General features: G+C 40.2%; 1 protein-coding gene and 1 long non-coding RNA gene across 3 annotated transcripts in view; both read right to left on the reverse strand.

Moving 5' to 3' along the window:
* The window catches only part of LOC139808926 (CCR4-NOT transcription complex subunit 6-like), a 386,829-nt gene that overhangs the window by 155,533 nt on the left and 208,983 nt on the right, over positions 1-22,313 (reverse strand). The window contains exon 4 of one of the 2 annotated variants that reach the window (XM_071771477.1): positions 1-29. The exons of the other annotated variant lie outside the window; for it this stretch is intronic. Coding sequence (XP_071627578.1) covers positions 16-29 — 14 coding nt within the window. The 3' untranslated portion in view covers positions 1-15. The remainder of the gene's footprint in view (positions 30-22,313) is intronic. 2 annotated transcript variants of the gene reach the window in all.
* Positions 5,208-10,514, reverse strand: LOC139810425 (uncharacterized). The gene is made up of 2 exons (XR_011731331.1): positions 9,703-10,514; positions 5,208-9,073 (listed from the first exon to the last, which is right to left on the reverse strand). It is a non-coding gene; the product is annotated as an uncharacterized lncRNA (long non-coding RNA).

Raw genomic sequence — 22,313 nt, forward strand, 5'->3', positions numbered from 1 at the left:
GGCCGACTTATCCTCTCACCTCAGGATCTCTGAAACATGTAAATAGTGAGGTTGGTTCGCGCGGCAAGTTAATAATAACGCTGACAAAGATATAAGAAAAATTATTTCGGTATCTGGAAAATAGTAATATCACTCTGGTTCGCTAATAAATACGGACCGGGGTCGCTCGAAAATGGACCGATAATAATAACGCTGACAAAGATATAAGACAAATTATTTCGGTATCATCTGCAAAATAAATGTGCAAGATTATTAATTTTGTCAGACTTCTGATTCGGAATCTCCGTAGACAGTCTCTGAAGAAATAACTCTTTATAAAATTTAAATCCTGTTTGTTTCTTGTACAAATATATTACCTCGCTGTCATCTATATATTTGCAGAAAAATGATCGTAAAAGCAGGTTTTTTATTATTTCATATATTTTCCAATTTTAGTATGATTAGAATAAAAATGTTCTCTTATATGTAAATATATATTTATATATATGTATAATTTATAAATATACGCGGAAAAAGTAGAAGATTAAAAGAAAAATGCTGATGCATATAGGAGACTCAATGAGAAATAATTCGCTTATCAAGAAAGATTGCAGAGCCAACGTTAAAATGTTATTATGTTTAATGATGCATGATAAAATACAATGATAAAAATTAAAAGGTGATAAACGCAAAGATAATAAGAGCGAACGTTTAACGGCTCGTTACAAACATTAAATGGGAGAATAATGAAATTCTCCTGTCTCGCGTGTATTCATAACGCTATTAGCTGTAGCGTTATATCCCGTGCAGGATGGAGCGACATTTATATTATCCGCCAACGAATTCTTGCTCTATTTAACGCAATACTGAAGCGGAAACCTGTAAAGATAGGAAAGCCGTTGCGTGAGCTCGAGAATATCACACCCTTGCGCACATGGTAGCTATTCCATCGAGTGACAACCGTTCAACAATCAAATTAATGCTGCTTATCTGCATCGATTAGCACACGTGCGACTGACAGTGATAAACCGACCTCGAGACGCAATTTCCTCATTTATTAATCGCTTTACATTGACGTGCCACGAAATTTGCATAATTATCGTCAAGAATCGATACAGGCTAGAAATAATATTTGTCGATAAACTTTAATTAGAGATTGCCTCGCGTGAATTCTTAAATTTAAACAATTGTAAACAATGAGAAAATGGTATATATATAAATTTTGAAACTTCTTTCCTGAAATTACCCGTGAGTTAATTTACGAAATTATATGTGTTTTCGATGAAAAAGAAACAGATACACTGACAGATAAATTTTCGAAATTAGCGGAACATGAATAATCGGTATTTATTTTGTAAAGACTGTCCCACATTTCGTCGTTACCGGCACATTACAATGCACATCTCTCCTCGTTCACTTTTTTAAACATACCAGATAAAAATGTAAATTGTCCTCGATCTCTCGGGCGACCCTGAGAATATCTTCGACGACGTAACGTAACGTAGTCAGGAACAGCAAAGTGGTACAAATGTATTATACACACGATCATGATTGAATCTAGATATGCCGGAAGTACATTTACATTCCGTGAGAGACGTCGACTTAACGTCCCTCGAACGGCGATAATGTGGCGCATCTCGGTTACCGCTCTTTCTCTCTTTCTCTCTTTCCTCGCTAACCCACGCTGGAATTCGAGATGAGTATCGCGATTAAGCACGCATATTTCAAGATAAGATATAATACCGCCAGGTAAACCACCCGAATCGCATCCGCCTGCGGAATGACGCTTCGTGACATCCGCGAATGGCTATATGCCAAATAAAACTAATGTGATAACGCCACCCTAATCTTTTCAGATAAAACTGTGAAAAAAGATCCTAGTGTCTTGGAATTATGCAGACAGGTTTTTTAATTTGAGATTTCATTGCAGTAATGTTTAATGCTGATAACAAAGATAGGAGGAAAACGACTCAAATATAAAATTAAATAATAATTTTAAAAATATAAAACTAAATTTTTAAATAATAAATTTAAAAAATTTATTAATGGATTTTTTAAATATAAATGTTTTTAAAGTTCTAAAATTTATAAAATATCTGAAATTACGTTACGTACTTTTATAACGCACTTTATTTTCCAAAGGCTAGATGCAATCACTCTATTATTATGCATATTTTTCTAATCTTCTCGCAAAGAGAGAAAATATGAGGAAAATAAATATTTTTAGGGCGCATATATATATCTTTCACGGCAGGGAACAAAGTAAAACGACGGTTCGGAAAGCCGTAATTCACAATTCAAGCGTGCCGCGGCTATAGCTAATGAAATAGCACGTAATAGCAGATAAGACTCCTCCGCGGAACAAGAAGATGACTGTGGCGTGCTTCCCTTCTTCTTACTTACGCGGGGCCGCCATAAATCTCGTGCCGGCGCGAGGAATTCGCTCGAAGATAACTAAAGATCGAGCGTGCAGCTGCAGCTCTCAGAGAATACAAGAGAGAATGAGAGGGCACAGGTAGAGAAGAGACGAAAGGGGAGCGAGTAGGTCGAGGAGAAAGCGAGCGGATACGTGGCTTAGGAGGGCAGAAAAGAGCAGAAGAGAGAGAAAGGAACGACCAGAAAAGGAGGGGGAAGAGAGAGAGAGAGAGAGAGAAGTTGGTTAAAAGGGACTCTGTTCTCTCCGAGAGTCGTTAAGACAAAAGGTCGTTACGGGGTTGCTTCCACCCTCCCTTCTCTCCGCTCTCTTCCGTCCCGAGTGTACGTCACTCGCTAAACGAGTAATTAGTAATTGCGCGAGGGAGCGAGGTCGCCAGGAAAGTCACCCTTGTCGGAATGCTTTCTGCTTCTTCCGGGTATATGTATGTGTGTGTATTTATATGTGGGTGGGCATGTCGGTGTGTGTACCCTCTTGCCATCGTGCACTGCAAACAAGCAATGATACGCTCCGGGACGCTTTCTACCCCGAAGAAGGCTCCGTGTCGGGGGGCGGAAGGGCGAGCTTTCCGAGGGACGCGGCCGGCTGGCTGCTGCTGACGAAGTCGATTTCGGGGACGCCACGCGCGCGAGCGCGGCGAATCAATATTTGAACTCGCCGCTATGTAAATCGCAGGATACCCGGCTACCACGAGCACGCTGGGAGACCTTTCCCTCCCCTTCCCCTCGGACGTTTTCCTCTCTCTTTCTCTCTATCTCTTTCCGAGGAGTTGGATTGAAACGTTCAGTTAAACTTTCCACGAGAAGTCGTGCGGGCGGCCGTCCTCGATTGTGCAAGTAAAAGGATTTATTCGTTTTGGTCAACTCAATTGTGTCAGAATTTTCAGACAGAGAGATGAATAGAAAAGTACGCGCTAGAATTTGTAGAACCGTTACATTGCAAAGGATTGATACGAGCACTGGCGCGAGGAAGATACCGATGCCATATCGATACCGAGCTCTAGAAGTCCGTTGAAACCGTGCCAATCACCTTCGTGACTGCTAAAATATATAATCGCTGACTTTCCACTTTTACGAACCAGTTCCGGTGATCCGCGGCGGTTTTTCTCCCGCGCACGAAACTATCGAAAGGAAGGAGGCGGAGGACCTCTAAGTATCTAAGTGGAAGGGCCAAGGAGTTCGCCGAAGCACTTCCGAGGACGATTCTTCGCGAGGACTTACTTCTTAAGACCCGTTCGCGTTTTGATTGCACAATCGATTCGAGCTCGGGGGCTTTAAGCGGCGCGAAGAAAAAGTCGTTGAATGGCGACTTGTTCCTCCTTTCCTCTTCTCCTTCTCTCTTTTCTTTCTTTTCTTCTTTTTCTTTTTTCCCTTTTCCTTTTCTTTTCGAAACCGTCTCTCCGCTCGCTTTGGAGAATCGCCGCTCCAACGACGATCGACCGTCCGACCTCGCGGATCAATGCAGAATAGCCGCTTTTGCGACAAGGTCCTCGAGACAACGACGACGGGAAACTTTAAATATCGCGTTCCCTTCCTTAAATATTCCGCTGGGAAAGATTGAATTCCGTCCTCCTGCCCATTCTCTACTCACTCTTGACGATCGTGCCTCCGTCCGCCTCTTCCCTAAAAGCCAATCTTTGATTTATCTGCCGACTCTTGAACATGCGACGGAAGTACCTTTTCAAACGTTTTAAAAGATTTTTCAAGAGGGTATAATTTTTTGAAGAATTATTATTATATATTGTTTTTAATGTAGTCTTTTATTGTAGCTTATCGTTAATTTTACCTTTTAAAAGACCCGTAATAATAGTAGCGAAATTCATTTTTGTACTTTTATATTTTATATTTTATAAAAAAAAACGTAATACAAATTAGTTTTATAAATAGTAAAAAGTATTGAATAGAGAATTGTTTTTGAATTAAATTTGTAAATTTTTGTATACAAATGTATTTGATCAATTCTTTAAAAGCATTATTTAAATCAATTTTAGGATTACGTTATTCAAGAGTCGCTCTCGGCAAAAAAAGCGGCGATGTAATTAAATGTTTAGTCCGAGTATTCATAGTGTTCTGCAATTTATGTTTCCTTCGTAATCTCTCTAGTACCTACGTTACGCAATTCTTTTACGATGTTATTGCGCTCTTATCGACATATTTACTCGCTTACGGTGCATTTGCGCGTCGCTTAAAAAAAAAACCAACGCCCACTGGCTATGCAGCGTTAATGAAGTCCCGTGCATTACCTTTGGCGCCGTTTCGTCTCTCATCTCTCGAGTTTCCCGTTACACATTCCATCAAATGAAAACATCTGAGCTTGTCGCACGCGGACAAAAAACGAAAAATCGCCGTCGTTCGCAATGCTAGACGAGAGAAGTAGAGTAACATCAATACCAGGCGCGTCTCTAATCAGCCGCGAAGTACAAGCTCGAAGTGCAATGAGACACTGGCAGAAACATTATGCGTCATTTCCGCATAAACGTAATATGCCCCGTAAAGTACATCGCGTATGTATTTTGCGATAAAATCCGGCGACGGTCCCGTTTACACAACGAGTCACGTATATACGCGGCGAAATTACGTTAAAATGAATTATCGTCGAAACGTAAAACCGTTTATCCCATCGAGAGAGCGCAATGTGCCGTAACTGAATAAACGTAAAATGCAGCTGGACCCTAATCCGACAGTTACCGGGCCCGTTGTGTCAAGATATGTCGAAACATTTAGAGAGAGGATTTAATTCTTCAATAGAAAAAACTCAGTAAATTTTTAACGAGCAAAATTAAATCAATGCTGAATAATTATATGATTAAACGAACTTACCTGTAAGTGAAGTTCTATCATAATTGTATGAAGCGCCTCTTCCGAAGAGATCATATGGTAGTAGCCCCTACTATGTACCGATGTACCACAGTTTTAAAGTTCTAAAACTTTCCGCTAGGGTTAGCTTCCCGTTCCGTTGGTCATTTATTTAAAGTGCTGCCGTAATATCTAGGGTTCTAATAATATTAGAATTGGGTATATACTGGGTGGGACCGATCTCTTCGGAAGAGGCGCTTCATACAATTATGATAGAACTTCACTTACAGGTAAGTTCGTTTAATCATATAATTGTATTGCGCGCCTCTTCCTCGAGATCATATGGTAGCTGTTTAAAGTTATTACGGCAGATAGATTATGCCTGAGATTCCGTGAAAGGGACAACAAAATTTTATACATTTACAATTTTTAACCGCATTTAGCGTATATCCACTTAACCAAAGGATTTAAACACAAGGACAATTAAATCCTTAATTTGTATAACTAAGGATAGATTTAGCGATATATTTATATATTTTAATTATATATAATATATATTTCAATTATTATTAAAATTATCCTGCGCACCATTTACTGCGCCCGGCTCTAATTGGTTTTTTTTTTTTTTTTTTAAGCTTTGCAAAACATTCTCGACCACTTTGCCGCCTTTCTAACAACGTCTATGGTGACGTCACTTCGCTTATCGGTCGAAATTGAGGCATGGCGGGTGCTATATGCACTGGTCACATCTGTGTCAATTCTACTTACGTTGTCAAACAGCGTTACTACTATTAAGATAGTTTTTCAACCGTTATGACTTAATATCACCCCAGCGCCATGATTCAATACAATACAATCCTGGGATCCTCAGAATCATATTTTGGCCAGTGGCATGCTAGGATGCAGCTTTCTAACTTATCTTCATTCTCGCATCTTGTGTGCAATAGACCTTAGACCAGAACTTGAGATTAACCTCCAAGGCGTTTGTTGGTGTACCTATATATATATGCAACCTGTTCACTAAATAAGTTCTTCTGAGAGGTGGCGAATAAAGGTCGATGATTTCTGGTCAAACTTGAACTCAGATCTTTGGCTCATTAGAGCAGCGCACATCTTTCTGTGCTATGATCACCACCACCTCTGGATTTTATAATAATAAGACTTATCCAAGATTATTATGTACAACTATCAGACACGTCCTATCAGACACGTCCATAAGAGACTTTACTTTCTTGAAACCTTTTAATCAAGAGCTCCATCCGTGAAGAAAACATGATGTCTGTCGTCTCTTAGCTCGGACGCTTCTTTGGCAGCGTCCCGACAATCAGGATAATCCTCTTCCAGAGAGGATATGACTTCCTGTCAAGGAACCACAGAAAATATTTACTCGATTCTAAATAAAACGAATCAGAATCCAAGATTATTAAGTACACTGGGCCTCATGCCCGAACCGGCCACTTAGGGGCCACTTCAATATTTCTCGAACCTTCCAATTTCACTTTTTTTTTTTTTTTTTATAGTCGCGAACGGAGAAGTTGCGTAAAAATTAAAATTGTTTCCAGAAATAAGTAAACGCGTTAATAACTAACGCTTCTCAATCGCTTATCCACGAGATATGACGCAAACATTTGGAATTGGTTCGAGATGCAAATAAGTTGATGTTCGGTTTACAAAACCTCTGTACTATCGTCGAAAAGAAACCGTATTTGATAACACAAACTTCGTTTCCGGTTCAAGATGTCTCGACGCTCTTCTTGAATCGTATATACAATGTAAAGATCCAAAGATCCTTCTCTTTGCATCCCCCTCAGTCCTCTGAATTTTTGCGAGTTACTTAAGACCAAAAACACTGATAAGAACTCAAGATAGTTGATATGGCATTCCGATATCCGTGAATCCGCTGAGCTTGGTAAAAAACACCTCAACCGGAGGGTAACGCATCCAAATGTATTTCTAAGGCAAATTTGAAAAGAAAAAACTTTTAATGAAACACCAGTCAAAAAACCTCTTTTAATTCGTGTTTCTTTGAAACACAATCAATTTTTCTTATTCAGAATACTTCATGTGTATCCAACCAAATTTTAAGGCTACACAACATAAACCTAAGGTTCCTATGAACCTGGCAAAAATCTCGAATGGAATATCGTGTAATTGCCTCGGATTTATAAGCTGTTCACTAATTTTAGGTACTCGTATCCTAATCAAACCAAGAACCATATCTCTGGTCGCCAGCTTCATTTTTCTCCTTTTCTCACTCATTATGAATCATAGTGATTCCAGAAACTGCATGTTTCTTGTATGTTTCTCGAACATACCGTATATGTCTCATCTAGAAGAAGAAAGCCATCCAATTAATTAATTAACGGATAAGTAGCCCAATTCTCTTAGGTAAGAGATTGGCTTCATAGTTTTTTTTTTTTTTTTTTTTTTAAGTGTACGAAGCCGTGTTTTGCACAAAAACGGGTACTTTAGCTCATAAAGAGCACCTTCAACAAAATTCTCAAGTACTTATATTGTCTGAATCAGCAATGTGAATTAATTAATATGCGTCCTTCAAATCAATCGACGCCAGGAATTATCCTTTAGCCAGAATTTGTTTGACCTTTTTTCTGTCTTTTATTTAAGATGCTCAACATATTGGTAACTTATTTATTAAGCTATAACTTATAAAGCTTTTTCAGATTAAGGATTAACCTGTAAAAAATTTATTAGGTTTGGGAATAAGATAATTCTTGAAATAATTAATTTGAAACTGGCTGATACTTCGGAATGGCCTGCTTTCTCGATAGCTGTATTATTTGTTACGAATCTGTATCTTTACCTGCTCGGCTATTGCGGTTTTTTCGTATATATGAGTTGTCTCATTGACATTTAGGCTGTGCCAGTCTATTGGCAACCTTACTTACAACTAATTTCTTTTTGTAGGCGCTTGTTCCGGCTTCCAACCGGTAACGTACCGGTAATGTGATTTTGAGAGGACAAGTTCTGTTATTGACTGTACATCTGCCTCTGCTCGCTCGCCTTCGATTGACCGTATGGCCTCTGTCGATTTCGGCGAGACAGCCTCGCGAGTTTCTAGAACTCGAGGCCCTTGCAATTCCAGCAATGGCAGCAGTCGTTCTGTGCTTCATTGATTGCCGCACAATTTTGGTTTTTGAACCATACGCTCGTCCTCTTACAATAGTGCTGTCTAAAACAGATTTAACCTCCAAATTTATATTTAGTGGATTTATTACCGCATAAGTTTTCCGGAGGAATTTTTTAATTTGCATTTTCAAGGCGAATTAGTTGGACCAAGACACCTGAATAACTTTTTCAGCAGGACCTTTCGCTCCTCCAAGGGAAGATCTTTTACAAAGACGTCTTCCCGCCTGACTACAAGATCTTTGTAACCCGCTGGTTTTAGGATTCTGTCAGGCAAAATGCAATCTCTGAACATATCTACGATCAAACAGGAGAGCGACTCCTCGTATCACGACTCTTACCGTCTCGACGCTAAGCAGATTTACAAGCGTCTTTTTAAACCTTATCTTAAGGGTCGCTGCTAAACGTACTAAGAAACAGATACGCACTAGTTCTTAAGAAATCCTTGTCGTAAGAAAGACCTTCCAAATAATAACGACTACAGCTTTTCCTATTGGCATCATAATATCGCCTGTAAGGATATTCGTATTCGAGGAAAAATAGTCTATCTAATAGTTTCAAGGCGAGTTATACTCGGATTGTTTTTTAATATATTGGTTGAACCAATATATTTACGGATAATATTTTCCGCAATAATTTCTAAAAAATTTTAGATACCATCCTTAGTCAATAGTTGTCGATTGGCAGTCTGGTCGAAATTATTTACCTTTCTGATGATATTCTGAAACAAGATGTTATGAGTAAAGGTTATGTATGCAATTGAATTTTATCAATCACACATTTCCAAGGTGAACTGGTTGGACCAAAACACCTGGCTTTGCATATGCGTATTATATGTGCACAATTGAAGTTCCTCAATTTGTCTTTTCAAGTCGAATTGGTTAGACCAAGACTAAATCCCTTTTTTAAAGTCGCTACAGTCAGTACAGTCCCGAACAGGCTTGATAGCTGAGAGGACGTTACGCGGTGAGGTTTTGTGCACAATTAAAATTCAATTTGTATTCTCAAGTCGAATTGGTTGGACCAAGACGCCTGAATCTCGCCTATGCATCTTACCCCATTTTTAAAGTCGCTCCGAACGGGCTTGATGGTTGAAAGGACGTTACGTGGCAAGGTTATGTGCACAATTAAAATTTTTAATTTGCATTCTCAAGGCGAATTGGTTGGACCAAAACACCTGAATCTCGCCTATGCATCTTACCATTTTAAGATCACTACCGCCCCGACCCAACTTGCTAGCTGGGAGGACGTTACGCGGCGAGATTATGTGCACAATTGAAATTTTTCAATTTGCATTCTCAAGGCGAATTGGTTGGACCAAGACACCTGAATCTCGCCTATGCGTCTTACCTTTTTGAAGTCACTACCGCCCGATGGTTAGGCTATCGTAGGACATTCCGCAATGAGGTTATGCACAATTGAAGTTTCTCAATTTGCATTCTCAAGGTGAATTGGTTGGACCAAAACACCTGAAACCTTCCTTTACGCATTACTGCGTTGACATATAGTCGATATAGACACCTTTATATCTTGCTGCTGCGTCTCGCTCGGTTACTTTCGTCTAACCGTCAGGTGCCTCCTTGGCACCGAGGATGACGACGGTGAGCCACGAGCACGACCGTAATGGTCGTGATGATCACGACACAGCGGCGACGGCGACGACGAGAGGATGCCTCGCGCGCGGTGCTCGCGATTACTCGCAACAACGACGCGCTTCCCTTCACTTCACCTGTTTCCCACGAACGTACGGAAACGCCGTGGAAGTGCAGCGTCAACCATTGTCACGACGACAACGGTCCGGTTTCGTGTAGCCGTCGTTCGTCGTCACTCGGCACATAACCTCGCACCGTACACATATGTGACATATGTAAGTGACACCGTACACATATGAGAACGACGAACGCTACCTCACCGTCGCTATAGTTTCCTTTCTGTACCTCCTCGCCGTCTTCCGAACTCGAGGAACCGTCTCTAACTTTCCTTACTTCTATTTTCTTCGGAATCTCGTAAACACGCGTGTGGCTTAATCGGCACAAAGTAAAAGAATGACCAACGGAACGGGAAGCTAACCCTAGCGGAAAGTTTTAGAACTTTAAAACTGTGGTACATCGGTACATAGTAGGGGCTACTACCATATGATCTCGAGGAAGAGGCGCGCAATACAATTTCTTTTGTAGTCTATTTATATCCTATGTAACATATTCATTTTTTTGAAATAAAAAAAACATCCTTATTTAAATCTTCTTGGAATCATATTAAAAGCAATTGAAATACGCGTTTCATCATTAATACAAAATTACTTTGTAATTGTAGATCAACATTTAATAATTCTTTCATACGCGAATAGAAAAAATTGTTTAGAGCTGGTGAATGTCAATGACCGCGGAATATGTGCACGATGCAAAACGTATATATCTTACAATTTATACTAATGTTTTAATAAAAGTCCCGTTGTACGCGCGGCAATGTAAGCCGTAATAAGTCAGATTACGTCAAAATGACAATATCAGAACGTATACGTGTCGTGTGTGTATGCGTATGGCAACGAGGGCGTCTCGATTTTCCGGAGAGACAACGATCATTTCTGTCGCCTCATATTCCGCCGGTCTATTTAAAAAATGGACGATGCCGCGTGGACATAACATGGAGCGATGAATTACGTTACGGGAAAACGTATATGACAGCAGGGCTATGGCGCCAGGGGCAAAAACCGACTTTTTATTATACGCTGAAACACACGGAAAGACGGTCCCCGACTTTCTCTCTCTCTCTTCCCCGCACGTATCCCATCGATCGATCGCGAGCGCGACGTTAATTTTTGACAAGTGTCACGTCGGATGCCATGCCACCGACCTCGTGTCGTCTCTACATTGCGTCGGAGGCACTATCGATTTCGGAAGAGAGACTCGATTCGAAATTGCCAACTGCGCCGGCTTTTACACGGCAAAACGTCTAGTGCAATCAATTTTCAGTTCAGAACAGCGAAGTGTTTTCACGGGGGGATTCTGATATAAATCTGTATCGCTTTTTTTTCCATCGCACAATATCGCAATTGTCGCTACACGAGTATGACGCTCGTTCTCTCGACTCTACCAATTCTCCGATTTTCAAATCTTTATTTTCTATCCTAAAATAATTGAACTGCATATTGTCGAATACGATGTACCTCGGCAAATAATTTATATTTTCTACAATTTTCCAATTCTTTGTACTTCGCTTTATACGAGTTTATTAACTTTTTTTATCGAATATAAAATCTATTTATTACATTATCATCTCTATTTGTTACAAAGAGAATCAACTCTAAATAAATAAAATGTTATCTATTTCATGCTTTATAAATATAATATAAAACTTCATGAAAAAATTGCATGTCTTTTCTATTTTAATGAAACATGTTACACTTTGCGGTATACAAACTATTCGCTCATTTTTCAACTTTCACTCCTCTCTCTCTTTTTCTCTACTTTCTACTCTACATAAGAATTTCCCTTCTTTATAAGAGAGGAAGCTTTGTTAGAAGACTCCATAGGTACAGTTAGAGTAAGATAACTCCATTTAATGTTACAAAAGGTATAGAGTACTATAGAGCCAACAACGAAGCATGCATCGCGGCATTAGTTCTCATCGTTAGAGAACGGCGCAGGGTCGATAAAGACAACGGCAAACGGTATTTGCATTTACAATTGCCGTTCGCTACCGCGTTTATCCACATCCCTGTCTGTTCGTACCAGTCGCAACCGACAAATCGATTAAAATTATCATTATATAAGAAACGTTAACGTATCTTTGTATTTATATCAAACGTCTCGGGATCGCTAAACCATTAGATATTACTTCGGGACGTTGTTATTTTATCGAATTACGAACGGTACAATTATCTAAGCGCAAACGCGGTCGTTCGGAAAATGCTTCTTATCTGAAGAAAGGCAGAAGGCACTCAACGGCAATATGTCGAGTGTAAACGTCAAGGAAAGAGAAAGAGAAAGCGCTCGGCAACTTCGTGCTATAAAAAAAGGAAGTACAAGCCGATTGCAACGCGATATTGCTCGTAGCCTCGGAAATAACGGTAAGGGAATACTTTTCCGGCTCGTGCGCCGTTAATTAGCTACTCACCGATGTCGTCGTCGTCATCGTCGTCGTCGTCGTCGCTTCCCCCAAAAAGAAAAGGCAAAGCAAAAAAAGTACGGTAGATCGCGCGATACTGTATACGAGAAGTACGGTTACTCGCCAGAGATGCCTCCGCGAATTATTGAGGCACTAACGGAGAGGCGAGCTCTCTCTTTCTCTTACGATATTCCGATAGATGGCGAATTAATGGAGTTTGAGACTAGGAAGTCTTGTTTACGAGCGATACAGTTCATCGGAGCATAAATATGAAGGAAGAAAGGAGCAAAGAGCGAAAGCGACAGAAAGAGAGAGAGAGAGAAAGAGAGAGAGGGGGGAGAGGAGGCTTATTATAAAATGTAGATATATAATGACGGATTTTTCAATGACCGCTCAACGTGTTTAATAAGAATAATGAATATATTTAACAAATATAATAATTAATTCGTAGAAATTTTTTAAAAAATACTCATAAAAATTATTTGTCACATTTACTTTAATTTTCATATCTTTACTCCCGATTGCTGCCCAACGGCAATTGTTTATCATCTCAGAATTTATCATTAATTAAAATTCCAAATAAAGTATAATACAAGTTATACTTTTTCCTGTCTCTTTAAAAAATTTAATATTATTTTCTTCTGTACTTTGTTAAATCTGCCACTAGATATAACCAACAGCTACTCGATTATTATTCGAAGTGTATATATATATATATATATATATATATATATATATATATATATATATATGTATAAAAAATACTGCAGAAGAGAGAGATACTGTCATGGCTTAGATATTTTACGGAGGAAGTCGCACGCGCGAGATGCTGGCGTGCATAAACTCGCGAACGGTGAGCAGTGTGCACTTTCGCGCGTTTTATCCTCTATGAGGTGCACGAGGAGTCGAGTGGATCTGCGAGAAACGTAAAGTCTCGCTTACGCGAACAATTTACCGAACGCAGTCTGTGGAAGGCTTGGGAGATGAATCATGAAAAGAGAACGGCGGAGACTGACTTCTACGGGAGATAGAATCTATTTCGAAAGTAACGAGAGATGCAACGCGGCTTGAATAATGCAATATCAATTTCGATCGCCCGATAAATATCAGATATTTATTACAAGATGTCTGCGGTTGTTCATTATAAATCGCGATGCGTTGTTCATCGTGACTCATTAACTATAGTCGGTGAATAAAACGTTATCGCTCGCTATCTTTAATCATTTATATCATTCATAAAATTAAATGCTTCTCGCGTAACGCGAAAAAGAATTAAAATCAAAGACGAGATAATAAAGTGAGTAATGGAGAAAGATCTTTGCGCGTTCAGAAACAACTCTATCACACAGAAAAAAGCTAACAAGAAAATTATTAACTATATACAAGTAAAATTAAAAGTCCGTATACATACGATGCAAAAAAAAGAATCATTAAACAGATTAAACAGAATAGGGATAAAATGAGTAACGGAAAGGTTTGTGCATATATCCGAGAGAAGCTCGATTACACGTTTGTGGGGGATGACACAAGGAAGAAAAGAAAGCTCTCCCCCCCCTGCCGGCTGCGCGCGGCCGACAATTTCAATGCAAACTTCACAGAAGGGAAAGAATGGGAGGTAGTGGCAAAAGGATGAGGCAGGGACTGCGCTCTTAATGCGGAAAGTTTAATGATATTAATGAAAGTGGCTATATATAGCGGTAGGCGCTGCATTTTCAGGCGCGGCTCAACTTTAATAATGTCTGCTTCATTTACATTCCCGCGAATGTAGAGGTGGCAAGAGTCCGACCGGTGTTGAGCCCGCATGCTAAAAACGGGGTCGATGCGCTCCGCGAAGGAATATCTCGGAAGCGACATTGCGGAACAAGAGGAGAGTCGCTATCCCTTAATTTCCAGGAGACCGCGTCACTTCCGCGTTAATTGTACTCTTCGGTCGAGTCGAGGAGGGAAAATAACGAGCGGCACGTTCTCTCGCGCCGCGCTACTGCAATTTCGGTAAATCGCCGACTCTCGAAAATGCGTAACGGCGCAGGAACGGGTTGTGGTAAGGATGCTAAAAAGAATACACTTAATCCTCGCGATACCTCTCCTCTGTTCCACCTCACCTCCTACCTCTGTTCTCGCAATTAAACGTTCCTGGACAGAGGGGCGAAGAGGGAAGGGAGAGGACAATTAGATCTGTAAAGCGCGGGGATCTTTAACAGGCGCAAAATCATCAGCGTACATCGTTTATTCGCATAAAGACCCCCGCTTCGCATCCATTTCTCGCTCGCGAGATTATCGTTGTGCGTTATGCTCTTTCCCGCTTTGATTGTCCGCCTCTCGCGAAATGAGAATGCTGAACGGTGATTAAATTTAATTAACTGTAACAGCTGGCCGGAACTTACCGACTTGCCGGCGATATCTGGTGGCATTCGCGGCTAATGGTTGAAAGAGAGGCTTACCTGAAACAGAGAGAAAAGAAAGGGTGGTGATGATTATTATTATTTCATGCTTAAATGAGAAAATCATCAGTTACAATGAATACCGTGCGCTCTGAAAAGAACCTTCTTCTCTGTCCCTTCTATAGAAATATAGAAAGAATGGTACAGCAATAGAGACTTTAAAGTTTAAATCCGTTTTTTAATTACCTTGCAGATACCTTCTTTGTCATTAAAAAATATACCAATATAAATTTTTTATTTGTACTCAAAATATTTGCACGAAATGGCTTTATTTTTAAATACATACTAGTATATAAAAGATAAAATATCACTCCGGGTTTAATTTCTAATATCCATTTAATTTTAAACATCTAATTAGAATTTTCATCTAGAAGTTAATTAGCGAGATAATTATTGATAAAGAGAGAGGTCAGATATTTAAAAATGAACAATAAAATGTTATAATAGAAGGGCCTATCAAGCACTCATTGTGAAGTGCAGGTTCGGATTTAAGATTTTCTCGATATAATAATCTGGAGCGCGTAATACTTCTATGTTGTATAACATCCTTACGTACGTATTATAGAAACAGAGGCACATACACGTCTTGAAAGGCACGTACGTAGACTACTATATTACTTCTTGAGAGCTCGAGAGGAAAGGAAGCGTCTTAAGGGGAAATAAGTATTTGCCGAGTCCGAACGGGACGATTCTCCTTCATATTATAACGCTTCGGCTGTTCTCTCTCTCTTTCTCTCTTCTCGAGTTCTCAAGGAATTCTCGTTCGAGAAGAGCGTCTCGAAGATCGGCATCCTCGCGCATATACACACACATACATACACATTATACATACACGCACGCACACGTGCACGAAAACAACGATCGAGATCGATTAATACGTAAATATCGCACGCAGACCGGGAAATTCGTTGTAATCTCTTGCAGGCAGAGACCTTAATCTCTTCCCAAGAATGATGGAAGATGTGAAGAAACTGCCGTGGATTTGCGCGCCAATATGGATTCCGCCCTCGCTCGATCGGAGCCCTTAAGTACTTCGGCAACTCGTTTCGGCCACCCTTTGAATGACAATAACCCCCGCCGATATAAGGGAGAAAACGAACAACGGGAATGAGAAAGTCTCCGCGCAAGAGGTGATTGCCGTCAAACGACGGTCGCTCATAGTAACATCGGTTACAGATCACTCTTCTGAAAATTGATGGTTTTATGGAAATTTTATTAACTTTTCTTTGAAAGATCGATACTCGTAGGCCATAAAGAATTTCATTTTATTTTATTTTTTTTGCATTATGGACACATTGTCTTTTTATTAATTTCGTTCACTAATCTTATTATTTATTTACCAATTGGCTCTTATTAATGTGGTTTCGATTTTCTCCATTTAACATTTTTTTCGTTATTTTTAAGTAAGAAAGAACAAAATAAAATCACATTTATAGCGCGCATAATGCGCGACTCGCTTAAACCATAATCCACGGCTGTGTTATTTTCGAAATAACGATGATCACGGTAAGTAAAGTAACGGGTTTTACCAGTCTCAATTACACCTTGATAGATACGTGCTTCTGATAAATAGAATACAATTCTCATTAATTCAGCGCCTTGAAAGCGCGGTGCTGTGTGATCAATGTCACTCTGCGGCTTCGAGATAAAACATTTAACGTCCTACATTTGATCTAGGACACTTCCCTCCTCCTTTTTCTCCTCCTTCTTGCGAACCACAAAATGACATTGGCGATTCTAATCCAAGATATTGAGGCGTTTCTCGGTCTAGTATTTTCAGTCACGACGTTGCTCCTAAAACGAAACAGTAGCGAATCGCTCCTTTTTCAAATAATTGACAACAGAGAGAGATTTAAGAAAGAATATTCCATCGAACAAAAATGACACTCCACTAAAAATGAGTATAAAAACAACATAAGACAGAGACGTCTATATCGATGTCAGTAGTGCGCGCGGATACGAAAGTCATAACTTGTGAGACTCATGAATAAACGCGGGACATAACGAGTCTTTTCCCGTGGGAATTTTATACGAGACGAGAATATATCGTGAGAGATCGCGATGACGAAAGAGCGAAAAAGAGAGGGGTACAAAGAAAAAGAAAAAAAGAGAGAGAGAGAGAGAGAGAGAGAGAGAGAGAGAGAGAGACGTGGACGATGTATGCACTTCGTATCTGGCCTCTAAAATAACCGCTAGGGACGGTCCATGCGGGGAATAACAAGAGTGAGAGTGGGAGAGGACTCTTCTACGTGATTGATCCTCGAAGAGTAGCATTATCCCGCCGGCCGGCACCGCGATAGCATCTGAAACGGCGCGGCGCGAGCGAGAGGACGAGGTCGACGAGTGCAGCAACGTTGTTGCACGCGCGCATTGCATACGTAGGTAGGTAGGTGCACGCTTCCACTTCCGGCGAAAAAAAAGGATGATCTCTCTCTCACTCTCGCACTCTCTCACTCTTTCCGCCTCCCTCGTTGTTGACGGGGGTCTCGCGGGTCAATCGGAGCACAATTTCCGCCTGCTCTCATCCTCTCCTCGCGGCCAAATTGCCCTGATCGCGATCGGCCGATGACCCGCGAACGCGCTAGACTGATCCACCCTAGAAATTTCGAAATATGTTGCGATCAGATTTTCCGAGGGCACGTCGTATTTCTAGAGGCGTTCTTGAAGGCTCGACGAGTTTCTTAATTCTTTTCGAATTTATCACCACTTCGAATTAGACATATCTCATATTTTTTTCTAATTTCATTTTTCTGGACTTTTCGAATGACATAAAATGTGACGCGTCTAATAGACAATATCTTTAAATGAAATTATCTTGATAATTCGAGATTAATCGCTCATATGTTCAATTAGATACTAAATATTTTTTAAGAGATCTGTCGTTTTAAATTTTCTTTTTTATAATTTTATAATTCTAAATAAGAATTCTAGATTAAATATTAGATTAATAGCAAATTTTCTTTTTGTTTCTAGTTGTAAGTAATCATAAGAAATATATTTACAGATATACTAATCATATTTCTGTAAAAAATTTTATATGAAAATTTCGGGAATTTATCGAAATACATCTATCCATCTATCTTATCGTTTCGTACTTCTTCGATCTCAAAAGCGATTCACTTCAAGTTCCACATAGCCACCTATGTATATTCTATTCCATTCTATTCTAATGCATTCTCTCTCGGGCTGAAACTTCCGCCCTCACCGGAATACTCGTGTAAACGAGTACGATTCGGCGCGAGTAGAGAGTATACGAAAGGGAGGAGGAGACGTTGCGCCGTGACGCAACTCGGCCGCGATGAATGATTTATCGTCCGCTCGCGGATTATCCACCGCGCATAAATTACACACTCCTCTCGAAACGAAGCGTGTAGTGCGTGCCACGGCGCGACGGCGGAAATGCGAAACGCGGTAACGGTATATCGTCGGAAACCGTGGCGCGAATCGTGGCCGCGACCTCGCGGAGGAAGTGTCGGGGACACATGATAGGTAGGGGAGACCGGGGCTGGTTGTGACATTTTTTCTATAAAGTGTCTCAACTCTTTGATTATGTTGTTTTTATAAATGAATCTAGGCTTGCTAGATTCAGTAACTAATCGGGATTTCAATTTAATAATAGTTTTATCTAACCGCTCATTAGAAATTATATAAATTAAAAAATTCTGAAAAAAGAGACATGTAACTTTTTACCCCACACCAGGGGCTGGTTGTTACACCACACGGGGTAAATTGTTACAACAAAAAAACAAATGTAATCTCAAACTTTTTATTAAGAATAATCATGGTTTGTCTTCTTAATTCGAACAAAAATGAAATATTGTTTATAACAAATTACAAAAAATGTTTAAGTCCAAGTAATAATATAGTACTTTTTAACTTTAAATAAAATTATAGTGTTATTTTAAACAAAAACTTAGGCATACAATTTTCTTTTGGCCTCTTTGCTTTATCACATTGAAATAAAAATTAAATAAAATTATGTTCTTATTTAGCGAAAAACTTAGACATATTACTTTTTTGGTATCTTTGCTTTATCACAACAAAATAAAAATAAAAAAAATAAAAATTAAGTAAAATTATGTTCTTATTTAAATAAAAATTCTTTAAAAAACAAAAATACAAGTAACTTTTAATCTAAACAAAAGTTATAAGCTCTATTCATCATAAATTATCTATCATAAATTAATTGTGGTTTGTCACAACCTGCCCCGAGAAAATGTCACTTTTAGCCCCAACACCAAAACTAACCTCTTAAGATTAAATATTAAAACACAATATTTGTAAAGCTTATAAAAGTAAGGTTTATTGTAAACAGATACCACACATAGACATTTCTGCTTATTTATATAACAAGTGCTAGACCAATAATACTAAAAAATGAAAATGTTACAAATCTGCGTTTTTTACGGCTGCTTGTCCGGGCTCCTCTCACAAGAACGCCAGCGCCACTAACTCGCGCGGTATGTCGGCCGACACTGGCGTGATCATTTATCTCTTTCTAACGTTACTATAGCGTTTCCGGTTTAGCTACCATTGGCACTGTAACAACCTACCTCTGTAACAACCAGCCCCAGTCTCCCCTACACCAACGTGAGGCATAGACGTGAGCACACAGATGCATCTGTCGCTTTGCCGTCACTGTAAATGCTCGTAAGCAGATTATACTCGGCTGACTGTGTCGCTGCCTAATTGCTCGCGTAGACTTAAATTCCAAACCGATATGCGGCCCCTCGCGTCGCAGGGAGCGAACGTCAGTTGGTCCGTACCCGAGATTTCGGTAATGAACATTTAGTTAACGAGTGATACTTCCTAACTGAAGATAGCATGAAGTTTGTTCGAGTTCTGTTTGAGATAGAATCTCCGCTCTTGTTTGCCTGCTGCGCACACAAGCGAAGCTTGAAGTCGAGCGATACTCCCCGTATTTTCTTGTTCAGACGATTTTGATGGAGATGATGTATTTGCAATATTATACAAAATGTTTTGTGACTTGATTGTCTAAAATATCTCATCTTCGCTGTTAGAGGCAACAGAAAGATATCTTGGGAACAAGAGTGTACTCTCTGATTCGGCAAGAGATATTTTGACGATAATACTTGATCTGGCGATCGCGTAGACTCATAGAGTCGGTTTTTCCATCACGTCGGCGAATAGCGTTTATCGACTTTTAACTCGCCGACTTTTTCACCGAGGTAAGTAACGCGGTCCGATATTGCCCGGCGGGCGGTGTAAGCAAAGCAAGAACAGTTACGGCGATAAATGTCGAAGCACGCCGCCGGGTGTGTTTTATTTCCGCACTCCCGCGATATGGAAATTCTCAATTTTCGCCCGACACTGCGTAATTTCCGTCTTACGCTTTTCCTCGGTAGTATAACCGCGCCGCGATTCCGCCAATTCAATATTCCGAAAAAGAGAGCGCGCGCCGATTACGAAAATACGTATTATATATTCCGCTCTCGATACAGATAAATCAATATCAGAATTTTTCTCTTCGTTTCCTTCCCATTGAAATACAGATTTAAAGATTAAGGTCGCTGCCGCGCTCAGTCAATAATACTTTCTCTTATCTTATTGTTACATAATAATTTTAAGTCCGTTACAGCAATAAAGTTTTGACCGCTTCTTAAATCGATACTTTCAAGCTCATCTAGCCAGACTTTTTTCAAACGCGAAAACTTCACGACTCTCCCATCTCGGAAAAGAGGTGACACTCTGCATTCGAAGGATTGAGTTGTCGGAAATTCCGTCGTCGGGAACGCGCGTACAACGATCCCAAAAGTTTCAGGAAAATCTTTACAAGCAGCGCAGCGGTCGGGCCGCGTAAGAGCAAAACGATCGGGCAAAAACCAAAACACGAGCGTAACTCTCTGTGCTAAAAGTTTCGCAGTGCATTTCCGGATAGCCGGTACGGCAGAGTTTCGCAGTTTGCTTTCAGAGGCAATCGGCGAGATTCCAATTGAGTGTCGAGACCAGACTTTTGGGGTAAATAAGAGTTTATCGAGAACTCTGCAATTTATCCGTTGACACCTCTCGCAAATCACATCGGAATTAAGACCGTTTGTCATTCCGTGCATTATGCAAGAGATGAGTGTAAATTACATTGCTCTGAATTTGATTGAGAATTATTGACGAAACTGACCCATGCTCTTATCAGAAATTAAATAATAATAACATCGAGATTAATTTTTTCGCCCGTTGCAATCGAATTCGAACCAAATCAAGCCACCATTGTCGTCAATAATTTCGTATCTTCGCGTAATAGCTCGCTTCTTGTCGCACGAAAGATTCCACGAGATGGAACAAATTGCTTAAATGTACCTTTGTAAGTACGATATAATCGGATTCGAACATTCGGCGAAAAACTGTCGTTTCGCCTGGCGGCCGAAGTAAAGAAGTTAACTTGAAAGAGGTTTAGCGAGTCTAAAGACCGGGTTAAATAACAAGAGACTTCACCCTTTCCCAGGCGAGGAAGTGTCTCGGACAAAACACGTCGCGCATCCACGGCGCGATTGAGGATCGCGGCGACGCGGACGGCGCGGCGGCGCGGCGGAGAAAACTGCATCTCGCATCTCGCCCGCGCGCGCTTCACCTCGGCCGTTCCGGTCAGAAATGCCAGGGACTGGACACGGCTATTATTACCAATTGCGCGTAACAGCTAATTACCCGTAATTATACCGGGGATATCAAGTTTTGGAGGATAACGGCCCGGTTCCCGTCGTCCACAGGAGATTGCGGTGCGCCCGCCGCCGCCGGTCTCGATATTTACTGGCGACCACGTCGTCATTGCTCGTCATCGCATTCCCCGCTTTTGACGAAGGGGGAATTTCTTTGACGATCGCGAGAGATGCGCGATCGCAATTAGGACGGCACGTGAGAGCGACCGAACGTGGAAAGCGGCGGTTTTTGTCTTTCGAAACGGACGGCAATTCCATGTAATGGACACCGAAGATTGCGCTTGATGAGCTAGTCGTTTTGATGATTTTGCACCAAGATACGATATGGGGGATAATCAATCAGTCCCGGGGTATTTTTCGGTCTTATATATATAGAAACGGTGGGTTTTATAAATAAAATATAGATACTTTTTAGAGCAAAGGACAAGAGTAGGGAGCGTTTTAAGGTAAAAGCACGAAGACCGAGGCACATTATGCATTTCACATGAACAATCTCTTGCTTTTAGTACGTAGCATTTTGCTTCGTACTTCGAAGTACTCGTTTATTCATCGCCGCCAAAGAAGGTACGCATCAATGCATAATTCACACATATATAGAAAAAAAATATGAAATGAAATAAAATTTTCTATAAAATAAAACAAATATTACGTCTTCTCAACGCACTTTCCGTAACTTTTTACTCGAAGTAAATGTTTGCGTGTTTCAAGCGAATGTGTTGTAATGTCCTTGCTCATATTTCTC

The sequence above is a fragment of the Temnothorax longispinosus genome, chromosome 1, assembly GCF_030848805.1.
Source record: "Temnothorax longispinosus isolate EJ_2023e chromosome 1, Tlon_JGU_v1, whole genome shotgun sequence".
In the NCBI taxonomy this organism is placed as follows: Eukaryota; Metazoa; Arthropoda; class Insecta; order Hymenoptera; family Formicidae; genus Temnothorax; species Temnothorax longispinosus.